Source organism: Pelodiscus sinensis, chromosome 4, assembly GCF_049634645.1.
Source record: "Pelodiscus sinensis isolate JC-2024 chromosome 4, ASM4963464v1, whole genome shotgun sequence".
In the NCBI taxonomy this organism is placed as follows: Eukaryota; Metazoa; Chordata; order Testudines; family Trionychidae; genus Pelodiscus; species Pelodiscus sinensis.
The window spans coordinates 130,298,413-130,316,606 of NC_134714.1; the positions used below are offsets into that span (position 1 = coordinate 130,298,413).

At 61.2% G+C, this 18,194-nt stretch overlaps 2 protein-coding genes across 5 annotated transcripts; one reads left to right on the forward strand and one right to left on the reverse strand.

Moving 5' to 3' along the window:
• The first annotated feature begins 1,455 nt into the window (after positions 1–1,455).
• On the forward strand, positions 1,456–11,157 carry SLC5A2 (solute carrier family 5 member 2). 2 transcript variants are annotated; one of them, XM_075928954.1, is made up of 15 exons: positions 1,456–1,607; positions 4,041–4,112; positions 4,628–4,732; positions 4,822–4,881; positions 5,044–5,148; positions 5,303–5,408; positions 5,517–5,597; positions 6,277–6,506; positions 6,774–6,909; positions 7,032–7,139; positions 8,258–8,408; positions 8,510–8,678; positions 9,745–9,960; positions 10,244–10,391; positions 10,846–11,157. In XM_075928954.1, the coding sequence occupies exons 1-15, from the start codon at positions 1,509–1,511 to the stop codon at positions 11,064–11,066; spliced, it is 2,007 nt and encodes a 668-aa protein (XP_075785069.1). In that variant the 5' UTR covers positions 1,456–1,508; the 3' UTR covers positions 11,067–11,157. The 2 variants fall into 2 exon arrangements, with proteins under 2 accessions (XP_075785069.1, XP_075785070.1); XM_075928955.1 differs by lacking the exon at positions 9,745–9,960.
• On the reverse strand, positions 10,590–18,115 carry LOC102463922 (phosphatidylserine decarboxylase proenzyme, mitochondrial-like). Of its 3 annotated transcripts, none has more exons than XM_075929081.1 (7): positions 17,538–18,115; positions 15,207–15,385; positions 14,848–15,078; positions 13,738–13,864; positions 13,435–13,566; positions 13,150–13,310; positions 10,590–12,788 (listed from the first exon to the last, which is right to left on the reverse strand). In XM_075929081.1, exons 2-7 carry the CDS (start codon positions 15,327–15,329, stop codon positions 12,564–12,566), a joined length of 999 nt encoding a protein of 332 aa, XP_075785196.1. In that variant the 5' UTR covers positions 15,330–15,385; positions 17,538–18,115; the 3' UTR covers positions 10,590–12,563. The 3 variants fall into 3 exon arrangements, with proteins under 3 accessions (XP_075785196.1, XP_006131422.2, XP_075785195.1); XM_075929080.1 differs by having other exon boundaries at positions 10,591–12,788; positions 15,207–15,374; positions 17,540–18,115; XM_006131360.4 differs by lacking the exon at positions 17,538–18,115 and having other exon boundaries at positions 15,207–15,729.
• Between the last annotated feature and the right edge of the window lie 79 nt (positions 18,116–18,194).

Here is an 18,194-nt window from a genome sequence, read left to right on the forward strand (position 1 = left end):
GATGGATGGATGGGCAGCTGGCTCTGTGGGGATAGAGGGTGGATGGGGGGTTGGCTCTGTGTGGGGGGTGGGGGCATGATGGGCGGTTGGTTCTGTAGGGGGATGGGGGCATGATGGGTATTTGGCTCTGTGGGGGGATGGAGGAGGGATGGGCGGTTGGCTCTGTGGGGGGATGGAGAGGGATGGGTGGTTGGCTCTGTGGGGGGATGGAGGGGGATGGGCGGTTGGCTCTGTGGGGGGATGGCGGGGGATGGGCGGTTGGCTCTGTGGGGGGATGGAGGAGGGATGGGCGGTTGGCTCTGTGGGGGGATGGCGGGGGATGGGCGGTTGGCTCTGTGGGGGATGGAGGAGGGATGGGCGGTTGGTTCTGTAGGGGGATGGGGGCATGATGGGCATTTGGCTCTGTGGGGGGATGGAGGAGGGATGGGCGGTTGGCTCTGTGGGGGGATGGAGAGGGATGGGTGGTTGGCTCTGTGGGGGGATGGAGGGGGATGGGCGGTTGGCTCTGTGGGGGGATGGTGGGGGATGGGCGGTTGGCTCTGTGGGGGGATGGAGGAGGGATGGGCGGTTGGCTCTGTGGGGGGATGGAGGAGGGATGGGCGGTTGGCTCTGTGGGGGAATGGAGGGGGATGGGCGGTTGGCTCTGTGGGGGATGGAGGAGGGATGGGCGGTTGGCTCTGTGGGGGGATGGAGGGGGATGGGCGGTTGGCTCTGTGGGGGGATGGAGGGGGATGGGCAGTTGGCTCTGTGGGGGGATGGAGGGGGATGGGCAGTTGGCTCTGTGGGGGGATGAAGGGGGATGGGCGGTTGGCTCTGTGGGGGGATGGCGGGGGATGGGCGGTTGGCTCTGTGGGGGGATGGAGGAGGGATGGGCGGTTGGCTCTGTGGGGGGATGGGGGATGGGCGGTTGGTTCATGAGGGGAAGGTGCAGAGGTGTGGGGAGATGGGCAGACATGTAGGTGGGTCTGTAAGGGACAGATGAAGTGGAAGAAACATGGATCTGCAGCCCTCCTGCCGCTCCTGACTCCCCTTTGCCCTGTGACAACAGCCCCCCCTTTCCCTGCCAGGAGCCCTGCCCATCCCCTAGGGGCGCAGGCTAGCAGGGCCCCTCACCTGCAGGGCAGGATTCTGCCTGGCTCAGCCCAGCCTCTCTGCTGCTCCTAGGCCGGGAGGGCCCCAGCCAGCTCCGAACCGAGGTTCGGCTGCACCCACTGCCCAGGAATGGCAGGGCAGAGACAGCCAGGGAAGGAGGGGACAAGGCGAATGCCCGGCGCTGACAGGAGCCCCTGGCCCACGGTGGCTCAGCCCAGAGCCGGTGCCCGGCAGGACAGTGGGACTGGGAGCCAGGACTCTGGGCGGGGCTGGGAGTCGCTATTCGCCCTTCCCAGCAGTCCCTGGGCTGGTTAATCGCACATCCAGCCCCATGACCGGGTTTGCTATTAACCGGCCGGGCTGGCCCCCGGGGACCCTTCCAGGCAGTGTCATTTGGGTGCAGGGAGAGAGACAGGATGGAGGAGCTGCCGCAGCCCCGGGCCACCATCAACAACGCTGCCGACATCAGCGTCATCGTGGGCTACTTCGTCCTGGTCATCGGCGTGGGGCTCTGGGTAGGTGCCTGGCCCTTTGCCCCAGACCCCTCTGCCCCCACACACTGGGCACCAGGGGAAGGCCTGTGGGGCAGCTAGAGACCCAGTTCACACTTCTGGGACCCAGAACCACCAGGCAGAGACCTGGACCCAGAACCAGAACTAACCACCCCCAAATTAGACTCAGAACTTGAATCAAGGATGTTCACCCATCCCCTATGCACCCCTCTAGCCATCCACCCATCCCCTATGGCCTCCATCGCTCTATCCACCCATCCCCTGTGGCCTCCATCCCTCGATCCACCCATCCTCTGTGCCAGGGGTGCGCAACCTTTTTGCATTCCTGACCCCCAGATCCAATAAAAGGGGTCTGGAAAAATTTTCATTGAGCAAAAAAAAAAAAAAGCGTGGCCCCTTTAATTGCTGCTCCGCTCCTGCCCCCAACCCCGCTGTGTGTACGGGTGCCGAGCCAGGAAAAGAAAATACCAGCCGGCCTGGCTCAAGGTGCTGCAACCCGCCCGGAGGGCAGCCCTCGGGTTGTGCACTGCTGCTCTAGTACCCTTCTATCAATCTATCCCCTACATACCCGTCTATTCATCTGCCCATCCCCTACACACCCCTCTATCCATCCACCTAAGCCCGCTACACCCTTCTATCCATCCATCCCCAATCTAACCACCCTTTCTATACACACCCCTCTAGTGACCCATCCATCCATCCTTCTCCATACACCCCCCCATAACTAGCCACCCATCCCTATACACATCCCCTGTTGATCCATCCATCCCTATACACCCCTCTATCTAGCTATCACCCAGCCCTATACGCACCCCTCTCTCAAGCCCTCTAGACAACCCTCTATCCACCTGTCCCATAGGCTGGCTCAGCTGGTTCCCCATGAGCACTCTGGTATTTGTGGTTCCCTTTCTAAGGCTCGCCCCATTGATTATATAGGGAGACTAGTGCCCAGCTCAGTCTTGGGGGATCCCAGGATTGGCCCAGTGCTGTTCTTACACGTTAGGCCACCCCATGTTAAGCACCACAGCGCCTGAGTCCTTTCACTGAGCTGGGCCCTAGAACCCAACTGTCTCCTGTGATTGATGTGCCTAGAACATGAGTCACTGGCATGGTTGATGTACCTAGAACCCACCCCGTTGGCTCTGGAATGGGACTGTCCTTGCCCCACCATCCACAAGACATCTTTGCCCCTTTTGCCCATTACAGCACCCTCTGCTCCCCCTCCCCCCAGGAGGGACACATCTCACAGTGGAAGGACGGGTGGGGTCTGGTTGTAGGGTTGTTTTTTTCCTCTCTTCTATTCTCAGCTGGTTGAGCTCAGCTCCTGATTGGCCAGGGACAGGGGAAGAGGGTGTTAATTATTACTAGGAAGTACATGGTCCAGGAATGCGTATGGGGTCTGTAATGAGGTGTAAATGTCAACAGATTAGTAGATTAGTCAGGGAGAAGCAATGTATCGTGTGCGCCCCCTGCATTGCCTGGCTGCACGTAGTCCCTCGGCCCCCGCCCCTTGGCATTAATAAGTCACTGTGGCCCCTCCACCCATGGGCCCCGTCTCTACCCATCCAATCAGGATCCTCCCCCCTCCTCCCATCCTGGGGACACCTTAGCTTGCTGCAATACATGACCAAGACACACACGTGGGACACACCAGAATCACTCAGGCAAAACGCCGCCACTCCAATGGGATAACTCACTCCACGCCAGGCTGGCTCCCAACCGAGGCCCACCTACCCCAGTCTCCGGCAAAGGAAAGTGTCAGACCCTCCCCCTCAGTCCCACGAGATACATCCATTCTCAACCGGGTCTCTGGTAGGGACCCAGCAGCCCTGCAGCTGGAGCTGTGCCACTCACGCTGGCTAGTTTCAGCCACTGAAATAGCCGGTCCTGCTTTCGATCTTGGCCCCCACAACGTCTAGTGGTGGGGAGTTCCGAAGGCCGATCACACCTTCTCCTTGGACAGCCTGCCTCCTCGTGAGTGAAGCCAGTCAGTCTATTTAGCTTAAAGAAGAGCCGGTGAAGGGGGTGATCTACTCACAGTCTGTGAGCACCTGTGGGGAGACCCAATAAGGCATCATGGGCTCTTCAGAAGGTCTGACACGACCCAGTGGCTGGAAGATGAAACTAGACACGTTCAGCCGGGAAATGAGGGCTACGTTTCTAGACGGGGGTGGAATCAGCCATTGGAACAACTGCTCCAGGGCTGTGGCTGATTCTCCATTGCCGGCACGGCGGGCTGTGGCTCTAATAGCTCTAATATGTGGAAGTCGGGCGAGACGGCTACAAGGCGCCTGTCTGGCCGTAGGAGCCCTGAGTCGCTGAGCCCCCGTCCAGTCACCCAGGGATACAAGGCTGGCAGGGTCTCCCCGGAGCTGGTGGAAAAGCGCAAACAGGCAGGCCCTGGAAAACCCCCTTCTCCTGCTCTTGCCCCCACAGTCTATGCGCCGCACCAACCGGGGCAGCATCGGGGGCTACTTCCTGGCGGGTAGAAACATGGTCTGGTGGCCGGTGAGTGCTGCAGTGGGGCGGGAAGATAGACAGAGAGACAAAGAGGCAGCACCCAGGGGGATGTGTGAGGGATTCCCCGAACATATGGGGCTGGAGTCAGAGCTGGGATTACAGAAGGGGGTTCATACAGGACTGGAGCAGCAGCTGGGATGAGACTGGGGGTAAGGGCTTGCCATCAGGGGGATGACAGGTTGGGTGCTGGGGGTTGGTTTTGGGGGCAGTGTCCAGGGGCAGGACTGGAGTTAGGGGGCAGTGCCCAGGGCAGGGCTGAATTAGGGGGCAGTGCCTGGGGGGCAGGGCTGCAGTTAGGGGGAAGGGCTGGGGTTAGGAGACAGTGCTCAGGGGCAGGGCTGGGATTAGGGGACAGTGCTGGGGGGCAGGGCTGCGGTTAGGGGGAAGGGCTGGGGGCAGGGCTGGGGCTAGGGGACAGTGCCTGGGGGCAGGGGTTGCTATTAGGGGGGTGTGCTCTGGGGCCTCTCTCCATAGGCCAGTCTCTCCCTTGTGCTGTGCTGCAGGTGGGCGCGTCTCTCTTTGCCAGTAACATCGGCAGTGGGCACTTTGTGGGTCTGGCTGGCACCGGGGCGGCCAACGGCCTGGCTGTGGCCGGCTTCGAGTGGAACGTAAGCAGCTCCCTGTGCCCGTAACCCCCTCCCTAGCCCTCCCCTCTGTGGGGCTGCTCCTCCCTGACCCTCTCCGGTCTCCCCTCCAGGCTCTCTTCGTGGTCCTCCTCCTCGGATGGCTCTTCGTCCCTGTCTACCTCACTGCTGGGGTGAGCCTCCTGCCGGCCAGGGTGGGGCAGGGAGCTGGACGCCTGGGTTCTGTCCCTGGCTTGGGGGCAGTGGGGGGCAAAGGGCTCTAATGGGTTGAAGTGGGGGGGAGGGGCTGGGAACCAGGTCACCTGGGCTCCAGTGTGTTCTGCCTTCCCCTGCAGGTGATCACGATGCCCCAGTACCTGAAGAAGCGATTCGGGGGGCGGCGAATCCGGATCTATCTCTCCGTCCTCTCCCTCTTTCTCTACATCTTCACTAAAATCTCAGTAGGTCGTTAACCCTCCTCCCAGCTGGGGCGGGCTGGGGGGAGTGGGGCAGGCAGCCGGGCTGTGGGCAGTGCTCCCAGCTTCTCCCAGCAGGGGGTGCTGTGGACCTCAGCCTGGTGCTGACCCCCCGCCCACCCTCTACCGCCCCCTGTAGGTGGACATGTTCTCGGGGGCTGTTTTTATCCAGCAGGCTCTGGGCTGGGATATCTACGTGGCTGTCATTGCCCTGCTCATAATTACCACCATCTACACGGTGACAGGTAACGGGGCTGTGTCTGGGCTGGGGGCCCAGGAGATGGGGGTCTAGGGGCTGCGGGGGGGGGGGGCAGGTGAGTGCTGTGTCACCCCACCCATTCTTGCTGTCCCAGGGGGGCTGGCAGCCCTGATGTACACCGATACCGTGCAAACCTTCGTCATCATTGGCGGAGCCTTCATCCTCATGGGCTTTGGTGAGTGAGACCCCCACCCTTTGGGCAGGGGCAGGGGCAGGGGCAGGGGCAGGGACTGCAGCTGAAAGGAAGTGTCTGGGGCCTCTAGTCCCAGCAGGGGGTGCTGTAGGGAGCAGGGAAGGGGGAAGGGATCCCAGGGACTCCAGTCCCAATAGGGGCACTGTGGGGTGGGTGGTACCTGCTGTCAGGGGTGGGTGCTCCCGGGGACTCAAGCCCCTGCAGGGGGTGCTGTAGGGAGCAGGTTCCCAGTGACTCCAGCAGGTGGCACTGTAAGGGGCAGGATGGGGGGAGCTGGCTGTGGGCAGGAGCTACTGCAGCCCCTGCAGGGGGCGCTGAAGGGCGCAAGGTGGGGTGCTGGCTCTGCGGAGGGACACCTGTGACTTCAGAGCCAGCAGGGGGTGCTGTAAAGGGTAGTTTTTTCTAGTGACTCCAACACCTACAGGGGGTGCTGTAGGAGACAGGTTCCCAGGGACTCCCATGCCAGCAGGGGGTGCTAAAAGGAGCAGGTGGGGAGCTGGCTCTAGGGGGCACTGGTGACTCCAGCCGCAGCAGGGGGCGCTGTAAGGAGGAGGCAGGAGCGCTGGCTATTGGGGAGGGGGGTGCTCGCAGGGTCTCCAGCCCCGGCCCCTCCCAGATGTGAGGCACTTGTCACCTCTGGTCCCTGCTGGTTGCTTTGCAGCGTTCTACGAGGTGGGAGGCTACCAGGGCCTCTATAACAAGTACATGATGGCCCTTCCCAACAAGACCCTCTCCCTCGCCCCGGCCCAGTACAACATCTCCGCCAACTGCTACCAGCCCCGCCCTGATGCCTTCCACCTCTTCCGCGACCCCCTGACCGGAGACCTCCCCTGGCCAGCGCTCATCTTCGGCCTCACCATCATCTCCACCTGGTACTGGTGCAGCGACCAGGTATGGAGTAGGGAGTGGGGCCTGGGGCCTTCCCCTCTGGGAGTGCCAGCCCCAATTCAGCCCCAGGGCAGGGGACTGGTTGGTTCGGGGCTTAGAGGATGGAACCTGAGGCTTTTCCTCTTCTAGGGATCCGGCTCCAGTCGTGGGGATTAGCAAGCTCAGGTGTATGGGGGATAGGGCCTGGGGCCATTTCCCTCTGCGGGTGCCATCTCCCCGTGGCTGGCTCAGGGCATAGGGGCCTTTCACTGGGGCATTCCCTGCTCACAGGTGATTGTGCAGCGTTGCCTGGCAGGCAAGAGCCTGACACACGTCAAAGCTGGCTGCATCCTCTGCGGGTACCTGAAGCTGCTGCCAATGTTCCTCATGGTGATGCCCGGCATGATCAGCCGCATCCTCTATGCAGGTACAGTGCCCCCCAGCCTCACCAGGGGACCGGACAGCTGGGCTCTGCTGCTCCCTGCTGATGAGACCCCAGGCCCCTGCCTCCGGCCCTGCTCCCCCTTGATGACCCCATTTTCTCTGCAGACGAGGTGGCATGTGTGGTGCCAGAGGAATGCAAGCGAATCTGTGGAACTGAAGTTGGCTGCTCCAACATCGCCTACCCCAAGCTGGTGGTGGAGCTCATGCCTGCCGGTAAACGGTGGGCACTGGCATCCAATGTGCTAGTGCATTGCTAGGGGGCGCTGTGCTGCAGGGAGCAGGCCGGGGGCTCAGCAGGGGGTGCTGTGCTGCAGGGAGCAGGGGGGGCTCAGCAGGGGACGCTGTGCTGTAGGGAGCAGGGAGGGGCTCAGCAGGGGGCGCTGTGCTGCAGGGAGCAGTGGGGAGGGCTCAGCAGGGGGCACTGTGCTGCAGGGAGCAGATGGGGACCAAGCAGGGGCACTGTGCTGTGGGAGCAGGCAGGGACTCAGCAGGGGGCACTGTGCTGCAGGGAGCAGACGGGGGCTCAGCAGGGGGCGCTGTGCTGCAGGGAGCAGGCAGGGTGCTCAGGAGGGGGCACTGTGCTGCAGGGAGCAGGCAGAGGCTCAGCAGGGGGCGCTGTGCTGCAGGGAGCAGACAGGGTGCTCAGCAGGGGGCGCTGTGCTGCAGGGAGCAGACGGGGGCTCAGCAGGGGGCACTGTGCTGCAGGGAGCAGGCAGGGTGCTCAGGAGGGGGCACTGTGCTGCAGGGAGCAGGCAGAGGCTCAGCAGGGGGCGCTGTGCTGCAGGGAGCAGGCAGAGGCTCAGCAGGGGGCGCTGTGCTGCAGGGAGCAGGCAGGGTGCTCAGGAGGGGGCACTGTGCTGCAGGGAGCAGGCAGAGGCTCAGCAGGGGGCGCTGTGCTGCAGGGAGCAGACGGGGGCTCAGCAGGGGGCGCTGTGCTGCAGGGAGCAGGCAGGGTGCTCAGGAGGGGGCACTGTGCTGCAGGGAGCAGGCAGAGGCTCAGCAGGGGGCGCTGTGCTGCAGGGAGCAGACGGGGGCTCAGCAGGGGGCGCTGTGCTGCAGGGAGCAGGCAGGGTGCTCAGGAGGGGGCACTGTGCTGCAGGGAGCAGGCAGAGGCTCAGCAGGGGGCGCTGTGCTGCAGGGAGCAGACGGGGGCTCAGCAGGGGGCGCTGTGCTGCAGGGAGCAGGCAGGGTGCTCAGGAGGGGGCACTGTGCTGCAGGGAGCAGACAGAGGCTCAGCAGGGGGCGCTGTGTGGCAGGGAGCAGACGGGGGGCTCAGCAGGGGGCGCTGTGCGGCAGGGAGGGGCCGTATGACTCCCAGTTGCCCCCTACAGGTCTGCGGGGGTTGATGCTGGCCGTGATGTTGGCTGCCCTGATGAGCTCCTTGGCCTCCATCTTCAATAGCAGCAGCACCTTGTTCACCATGGACATCTACAACCGCCTGCGGCCCCAGGCCCGGACCAAGGAGCTGCTGATTGTGGGCAGGTGAGGACGCACTAAGGGCGCTGTGCTGCAGGGAGTGTGATGCCCCTAAGGCTGCTGTGGGCCCAGCCGTGTCCCTGCCTCTCACCGTGGTCTCTGGGCAGGGTGTGGATTCTGTGCATCGTGGCCGTCAGCATTGCATGGATCCCAGTGGTGCAGGCCGCGCAGAGCGGGCAGCTCTTTGATTACATCCAGGCCATTGCCAGCTACCTGGCACCACCCATCGCTGCTGTCTTCTTCCTCGCCGTCTTTGTCAAGAGGGTCAACGAGCCTGTGAGTGCCAGGGGACCTATGTGTCCGGGGAGGGCGAGGAGGGGCTGGTGGAATGAGGGACCCAGGTGTCCGGGGAGGGTGAGGAGGGGCTGGTGGAATGAGGGACCCAGGTGTCCGGGGAGGGCGAGGAGGGGCTGGTGGAATGAGGGACCCAGGTGTCCGGGGAGGGCGAGGAGGGGCTGGTGGAATGAGGGACCCAGGTGTCCGGGGAGGGCGAGGAGGGGCTGGTGGAATGAGGGACCCAGGTGTCCGGGGGGGGGGAGGAGGGGCTGTTGGTATGAGGGGCCCAGGTGTCCGGGGAGGGCAAGGAGGGGCTGGTGGAATGAGGGACCCACGTGTCCGGCAATGGAAAGAAAGGGGAGGAGGAGCGGGGGAGGGGGTGCAGTGTGGGAAGGTCACACTGTCCAGAACGGCTCACGTGTGTAAGCACTAATGTCAGGGCAGACTCACACCCAAACACAACATTCAGGTTACTCCCTGTCTCAAGGGACCAGTCACGCCCACCAGGGCCATTACCCCGCCGCGCTCACACCAAAGCCAAGCCACACAGAGAAGCCTGTCACGCACTAGGTGCAGGTTAGGATGAAACAAGAGAGTTAGTTACAAGGGCAAAGCAGGTTACCCCTACACACTCAAATGAGTGGGTGGCAGCAGCACCTCTCATAACGGGGTCCTCCCAAATTCACAGCCATGCAAAACGCAGCAGGGACCATGAACTCTGGTCTTCTGTGGGCTTCTGCCCTGTGCTGTACCAATTTCATGGGGAGAGCAGAGTTTCTCAAACTGCGGGAGCTGCAGAGAAGTCACAAGGACATTCTGGCAGGGTCGTGGTATTGGCACCCTTACTTCTGCGCTGCCTTCAGAGCTGGGTGGCCAGGGAGCAGTGACCCAGCTGTGCCTAGGTCACTGTCCAATGGGGCCCAGGGGCCTTGGCATGATCTGCCAGCGTCAGGCACCCGGGCAGCAGAGCGTGGAAGGGAGCCGGGGACCCAGGCATGGGAGGATGGGGGGCATGGAGGGAGCAAGGGCCTAGGTGTACCTGTGATCCCCCTCTTTCTCCACACAGGGTGCATTCTGGGGACTGGTCGGGGGTCTGCTGATGGGCCTGGCCCGTATGCTGCCTGAATTTGCCTATGGCACCGGCAGCTGCATCTTCCCCAGCGCCTGCCCCCGCCTCATCTGTGGGGTGCACTACCTGTACTTCGCCATCATCCTCTTCCTCGCCAGCATCACCCTGGTGCTGGGGATCTCACTCTGCACCCCGCCCATCCCCGAGAAGCACGTGAGCAACCCATGGGAGGCTGGAGGGAGGGATGGGACCCAGGCATCCAGCGCAGCTGCACAGGGCGCTCACCCTGCTGGGAGAGACCAGGGTGGGGAAGTGTCTGGGACTGGAGCGCAGGGCACACACCCCTAGGGGAAGAGACAGAGGGGAAAAGGGACCCAGGTGTCCGGGACAGCTCTGCAGGGCATTCACCCCTAGGGGAGAGAGCAGGATGGGGGATGGGACCCAAGTGTCTCAATGAAGAGTTCTCACCCTATGATCCCCTCCCCCCACTGCCCAGCTACACCGGCTGGTGTTCAGCCTGCGTCACAGCAAGGAGGAGCGCGTGGACCTGGACATGGAGGATGAGGAGAGGAGGAGGAAAGAACTGAGACAGCAGCAGGGCGTGGCCGAGAACGGGACTGTGGAGCATGTGATGGAGGTGGAAGGTGGGACTCTAAAAGACTAAGTGCTGCAGGGAGCAGGCGGGGGCTCAGCAGGGAGCAGGCGGGAGTTCAGCAGGGGGCGCTGTGCTGCAGGGAGCAGGGAGGGGCTCAGCAGGGGGCGCTGTGCTGCAGGGAGCAGGGAGGGGCTCAGCAGGGGGCACTGTGCTGCAGGGAGCAGGCGGGGGCTCAGCAGGGGGTGCTGTGCTGCAGGGAGCAGGGAGGGGCTCAGCAGGGGGCGCTGTGCTGCAGGGAGCAGGCAGGGGCTCAGCAGGGGGCGCTGTGCTGCAGGGAGCAGGTGGGGGCCAGCAGGGGGTGCTGTGCTGCAGGGAGCAGGCAGGGGCTCAGCAGGGGGCGCTGTGCTGCAGGGAGCAGGCGGGGGCTCAGCAGGGGGCGCTGTGCTGTAAGGGGCAGGGAGGGAGCAGGCAGGGGGCGCTGTTCACTCACTTTCTTTCTCCAGCCCCCCCGGCAGACCAGCCCCAGGGCTCCTTGAGGCGCTTCATGGCCTGGTTCTGCAGCCTGGGGGGCACGGCAGCAAATGAGCCAAGTGTGACCAGAGAGGCTGAGGAGACCCAGCACCTGCCGGACATTACAGAGCACCCGACCTGGAGCCACGTTGTCAACCTCAATGCCATTGTCATGATGGCCCTTGCTTTCTTCCTGTGGGGCTACTATGCCTGAGCCAACCTGCACCCCTGCCTGTGCCCCTGCACCCCTGCCCCGTGCAACTCCGGCTGGGAAGAGCGTGGAGCGGAATAGACAATCGACTGTGTTTTTGTGAGCGTTGGTCTGTCTGTCCAAGAACCGCCCCGAAAGGGAAAGTGCCACCAAAGCCAGCGCACGGCTTCCTGCTATCAGAATTCAAAGCAGCAGAAGGGGTTGGTGGTGCCAGGAAAACGGGCTGTGCCTGGCGTGCGATTGTGTCTCATCACCCCAAACAGGAAAGAGACAGAATCAGCCGGCAGGTGGAAGGGGCAGGCTGGGAACCCCCCTCCCCCATCTGGGACTGCCCCAGCCCTGAGCCTCCCAACCCTCAAGCACCCTGTAGAGAGGGGGAGCTGAACACCTCCCTCCCCCGATTCGCAGGGGGACACTGCTGGCTGTTCCCCTTTGTCAGGGAGCGAGGGGACAGTGCCCAGTTTGCTGCATTCCTCACTCTGGCTGGGGAGGGCAGATGAGCTGGGCACTTTGCTCTCGCTCCCTGACAGACTGGACGGGGAAGAGCAAGCAACCCTGGCACCAATCCTGGGGAGGGGCTTTGCTCCCCCGCCCCCGGCTTTCCCCTTGCACACAGATCCCTGCCCAGAGCCCCTCCTCACCCCCCCCGCCCCGACCCTGGTGAATGTGCTAGTGAACACACAAACTCCAGCCAGCGTTTGCTTTTCTGGGCTGGAGACGGCGCCCCCTAGAGGGACAAGGCCCCAATCCCATCCTCACCTCCCTGATGCAGCCAGCCAGTCCCTTAGCCCAGGCCAGGTCAGAACTGGCGCCCCCTAGAGGGGAAAGCCCCCCCCCCCCCCACAGACACCAGGACACAGGCTGTATATGAAAATAGAAAGCTCTATTTCAGAGATATGCTGCCCCTCTGGCGCTCAGCCCCCCCCTTGTGGTGCAGGGATGGAGTGGGGAGGGATGCAGAGAGGACAGTGCGAAAGTTTCTCCCAGATTTCAATCCCAAAGTATCTAGGATCACATCATCCCTCACGGGAATTAAGGGGATTCGGATCCCCCCCCATGCCTTCCCCTCTGAATTTGGGACCCCTTAAAACCAAGTATCCCCCTTTTCCCCATTAGAATCAAAGTGGGCATGGAGCCACCTCATATTCCCTCACTGGAAAGAGGGGAGTCTCTCTCTATCCCCTCCTGAAAGTAGGGCTCCTGGTGCCCCCACCTCCTAAAATCCCTTCCCTGCTAAGATGAGGGTCCCACCTATGTTGCCTCCATGGCTGTGAAGGGGAGCCTAAAGCCCCCCCGTTCCCCAGGAGAAAGTTGAGGCAGCCACTGGAATGGGGACCCCTTCACTCCCCTTCAGTAAAGAGGGGTCCAGTTCTCCCATCAGAAATTGTGGTTTCCCTTCTCTCACAAGTCCGGTGTCCTCTCCCTGTACCCTACTAAATCTGGGGCGCCTCCCCCACTGAGGTCCCCCTGAAATGAGGACATGCCTCCCTGCCTACTGTGTCACAGGCTGCCCAGCGCCTGCCCCACCCGCACCCTGCGCCCAGCGCTGGTGCGGAAGCCAAAGTGCCGGGGCCCCTGGAAAAGGAGGACGACGGTGGAGCCCAGGTTGAATTCGCCCAGGCCAGCCCCCTTAGGGGCGGGGACCCCGGCTGGCCCCGCCCATGCTGTGTAGCTGCAGTCGTGGTAGCCACCCTGCACGTGGCGGGCACAGTTGGTGCGCAGGTCCTGCCAGAGAGAAAAGGGGGTTACCATGGTGACGGGCACCCCCTCACTCCACGTTGGCTCTGGTTCACAAAAGCCACGTGACTGTGTGCTCACCAAGCCCCCCTCACGTGTGATTCCCCTGGAGTGTGCACTCACTACCCCCCCCACATGCAATCCCATAAGTGGGCACATATTCACCAGAGGTTCCCCACGTGCAAGCACGAGTGCACACACACACTCACCAGACCCCCCCCTTGTCTGATCCCACAAGTGTGTGCGCATCCACCAGGCTGCCCCACATGCAACCCCATGAGCACACACGCTCACCACATCAGAGGGCTGCCCTCTCTGGGTTCCCAGCTCCCTCTCCCCCCAGCCCCACCTGGTCACAGTAGATGCGGATGGAGCCCACGTTGGTGGCCCCCACGGCAGTGAAGGAGAAGAAGCCGTGGGCCCACTCCCCGCTCAGCACCACCCGCTCGTTGTGGCAGAACAGCCCCGGGATCCAGCGCACCACGCTGGGGCTCACCGACATCAGGGAGCCTGCCACGGACAGACACGGAGCAAGACGGACGGACGGGGGAAAGAAGAGACCCCAGCATTAGTGACAACCAGGGTAACATCTGACCCCCTCCAGCCTGCTCCCCTCCCCTTGGCAGGGCCGTACCGGGAAAGTGCCGGCGGTGCTGGATGTGCCAGTCAGTGGGCGAGTGGAAGCGGTGATAGTCGCCTGGCGCCAGATAGATGACGCACTGATAGAGCCGGTGCCCCGGGCGCCACTGTGGGGAGAAACCTCGGCCTGGGGGGGAGAGACAGACAGCAAAGGGTTAATCGGTGCCTTCTTGGATTGCCTCCCCCCAGCATAGCCCCCTCATCTCCCAGATTGGCCCCTGGGATCTGTCCCAGCCCCTCCAAATTGGACCCTGGGCCCAAACTCTCCACATCAGCCCACTCCCAGCCCCTCACTCACCCCCGTCTCCCCTCCAGTCCTGGGGCCCCAGGAAGCTCTCCAGAGAGTACGTCACGCCCTTCACCTGCTCCAGGCGGCTCCTCCGCACCCGGCCCAGGTGCACGATCCGGCCATCTGCCGGGCTGACCTGCAACCAGCCAGGACAGGATGAGAAGTGGGGATGGCTTTGCACGGGGACTCACAAGGACAGTTCGAGGCATTCACGTGTGTAACAGCTGGGTACTGATTGGGGGGCTCCCACTCTCCAGGGCCCTGGGGCAAGGCTCTGGAGAGGGCCACTGCACAGACACAGGCAAAGGTCTCGTGAAAAGCCAGGCTGCGAAAGTGTGAGCCTTGAAGTTCTGGGGAACGTGCCCGTATCTCGCACATGTAGGAGAGCTCACATGCAGCAGCTCGCACGGCCCTGGTGAGCTGTAGCCAATGCCAGCTCAGGTCACTAGGCACATGTGGACGGGGTCTGTGACCCTGGCCTTGGGACGGGACATGGGTATGAATTGTCACTATGTGGGACATACCATGTCAAAGGGGGTTCATGGGAAGGGAAGACCCATGACACGGGGAAGGGGAAAATAGGATCTCCATGTCATGGGGAATGGAACATACCATGATTTGTGTGGGAGGATGGTGGGGCATACCATACCATGGTGGGGAGAAATCAAAATGAGACCTACTACAGGGGGTGCTGCAGGAGTGGGATGTAACCATACTGTGAAGGGGTGGGACTGAACATACCATCCCATGACGGGAGCAGGGGGGAATGTACCAGGCCATGGTAAGGCCTTGGAGGGGAAGGGTGGGATATACCATTCCACGGGGGGACGAGGGAGGCAGCATGAGATATACCATGCCATAGAAGAGAAATGGGGGACAAGGTGGGGACATACCACACCATTAGAGGGCAATGGGGGGGGGAGAGGAAAGGGCAGAATGTTCCATCCCATGAGATGGCAATGGGGGGAAGGGCAGAATGTACCATCCCATGAGAGGACAATGGGGTGCGGGTGGGGGTACAACAGGGTGGGATGTACCTTGCCATGGGTGATGGGGGGACAAGGCAGGATGTACCATGCCATGGATGGGCAATGGAGGGGGGAGCAGGGCAGGACATACCATGTCATGGGAGGCGATGGGGCGCACCCAAGGCTTGAGCGGGCGCCGGAAGAGCTCCCCAAGGCTGCGGTAGCCGCTCAGATCTTCCTCTGCCGCCTCGGCCATGTTGATGGAGAAGGCCCAGACGTAGAGCGCCAGCAGGGGGCGCCGCAGCCAGCGGGGCAGCGCCAGCCCCGTCAGCAACCCCCAGAGTCGTGAGAGCAGCCGGGTGGGGGCACGGCGGTACACGGCCTGCAGGGGGGAGAGTCAGCAGGGGGCGCCCACCCCATAGAGCCCCGTGTGTGCCCCCCTCTTCCTCTCCCATCCCTTCCACCCTTCCTCCCCCTCACCAGCCCCCTTTCTGACCCCCATGCCCTGACCTTGCTGGTGGGCTGCAGCCCCGCACGGGCGAGGGGCTTGAGGACCTGCCAGGAGCGGAGCCGCAGGGCACGGCCAGGAATCGGGGGCAGATGGCGCTGCAGGGAGAGTCGAGGGACGGCCATCCCGGAGGGACACGTACAGCACCGCACACGCACCACAGCTCACCCCTGGGGGAGAAACCAAGACAGGGAATGGGACCCAGGCATCTGGGAGGGGAGCACAGGGCAGGCACCCCTGGAAGTTATGAGATGACTGGCACAGGCTGCCTTTGCCAGGGATGATCCCAGCTTCAGGGGTCACTCTACCCCAGGAGCAGCCCCTAAAGCCAGGCCAGGGCCCTCCATGCCCATCAGGAGAGCAATGCCCAGACTCAGGGATGCCACAGGGGAGAGGATACCTGAGAGACAGAGACAGCCACCTCCCCGAGAGCCACTCAGAGTTACACCCAGTGACACACAGCATGATACAAACATACACAGAGAACACAGGAGTGTTGTGTGCAGTGTAACACACAGGCACTGGCCACATCTCTCTCTCTCTCTCTCTCTCTCTCTCTCTCTCTCTCTCTCTCTCTCTCTCTCACACACACACACACACACACACACACACACACACACACACACACACACCCATAAGTGTTGCAGCTACAAATGGAACAGACATGGCAAACACCAAGCAAGTGTAACCCTGTTACCACACCAATAGGGTAAGGCAGAAAACACAACAGTGTCCCACAGGGAGCACAGTGTAACACATGCAGAGACGCACATGTGCACAGATGTCACACACACATACAGCGAGCAATAATTGTAGCACACTCAGGGTATGTTTACACTACCACCCTAGTTCGAACTAGGGTGGTTAATGTAGTCATACGAACTTGCAAATGAAGCCCGGGATTTGAATTTCCCGGGCTTCATTTGCATGTTGCCGGGCGCCGCCATTTTTAAATGTCCGCTAGTGCGGACTCCGTGCCCGCGGCTACACGCAGCACGAACTAGGTAGTTCGGACTAGGCTTCCTATTCCGAACTATCTGTACGCCTCGTTCCTAGGAAGCCTAGTCCGAACTACCTAGTTCGTGCCGCGTGTAGCCACGGGCACGGAGTCCGCACTAGCGGACATTTAAAAATGGCGGCGCCCGGCAACATGCAAATGAAGCCCGGGAAATTCAAATCCTGGGCTTCATTTGCAAGTTCGTATGACTACATTAACCACCCTAGTTCGAACTAGGGTGGTAGTATAGACATACCCTAACAGACTAATGCAAAGAGCGTAACAGTGACATACACCTAGAGTACAGTGTACTTCACGCACACCAATACATGGTGTCTCTGTGCACAACACACAGTGTCACACAAAGAGTAACACACCTCTCCCGCACACATGCTCAGTGTCATATACACACAGACAGGGTAACACGCACAAAAATACACACATGCAACAGCTGAGATTAGGGTCTGACTCCTGAAAACCTACACACAGCTTCCCACTCAGTTTAACACCGGAAACATGCACAAATACGCACAAACGCACACAATGATGTACAGCAGTTGGGAGAGTGACTCCTGGCCATTGTGTCACACGCTCAGGAAACAAACCCTCCCATCAGTAATGTGACACACACCCCAGAGCCATGAATGACATTTCCTGTTCTTTCTGCACACAGGAAACAACACTAACACGCACTTGCTGACAGCAAAACACACAACCAGTGCCAATAAACCACACACATTTGACACCTTTCAACACACACACACACGCACATACTGGTAGTAGGAAGGAGACTCTCAGGCACAGCTGACACCTACCGATGCTGGTGTGTATGTGCACACACACACACCCCACAACTCGGCTCAGACACACTGGCACACAAACATCCTCCCGTGGCCTCCTACATCATGGCACGCAAAACAACAGTGGCGCACAGCCTCACACACACCAGGGTATGCAGAACAAGACGCACGCACCATGACATAATCACACACACCAGCATACAGAGAATGCTCCTAACACACAGTCACACTATGACAATACAGAGGGTAACATTCCCACAAACACACCATCACACACACACCATCACACAGAGAGAACACTAACAATCATACAATCACACACACTACAATACAGAGGGTAGCATTCCCACAAACACAAAATCACACACACACAGAACACTAACAGACTCACACAATCACACACAGAAAAACACAAAATAACCCTCACTACCAGGGTACAGAGAAAAACACACAGAATCACACAGAAAATGGCAACGCACAAATCACCCCCCCACACACACACACGCACACGGCAAAGCCAGCCCAGACAAACACTCACTGGCAGCAAGGATACTGCTGGCTCGGCTCCGTCTCTCCCACCCGCGAATGCTCTGTGATGACCATCACATGACATGTGCACAATGACTCATGCAACAGCATGGAGGGGCTGGGCTCTTCCTCACGAAATTGGCTCTGCACAAGCACATGGCCTCACCATCACCCCTCACGGTGGGACCATGACATCACCTGGACACGTACACATGCACAGTGGGGGCTTGAACTATGCCCCAGATATAGCTGCAGCTTGGCCCAGTGAGGGATCCCTGTATATCCACCCCCCTGTGCCGCACCCCAGAGGTGGCTGCATCTCAGCCCAGGTTAGGGCTCTCTGTATAAACCGCCCATGCGCCCCACCCCAGAGGTGGCTGCATCTCAGCCCAGGTTAGGGATCTCTGTATAAACCGCCCTTGCGACCCACCCCAGAGATGGCTGCATCTCAGCCCAGGCTACGGCTCTCTGTATAAACCACCCATGCGCCACACCCCAGAGATGGCTGCATCTCAGCCCAGGCTAGAGATCTCTGTATAAACTGCCCTTGCACCCCACCCCAGAGATGGCTGCATCTCAGCCCAGGCTAGGGCTCTCTGTATAAACCGCCCATGCGCCACACCCCAGAGGTGGCTGCATCTCAGCGCTGGGCAAGGGATCCCTGT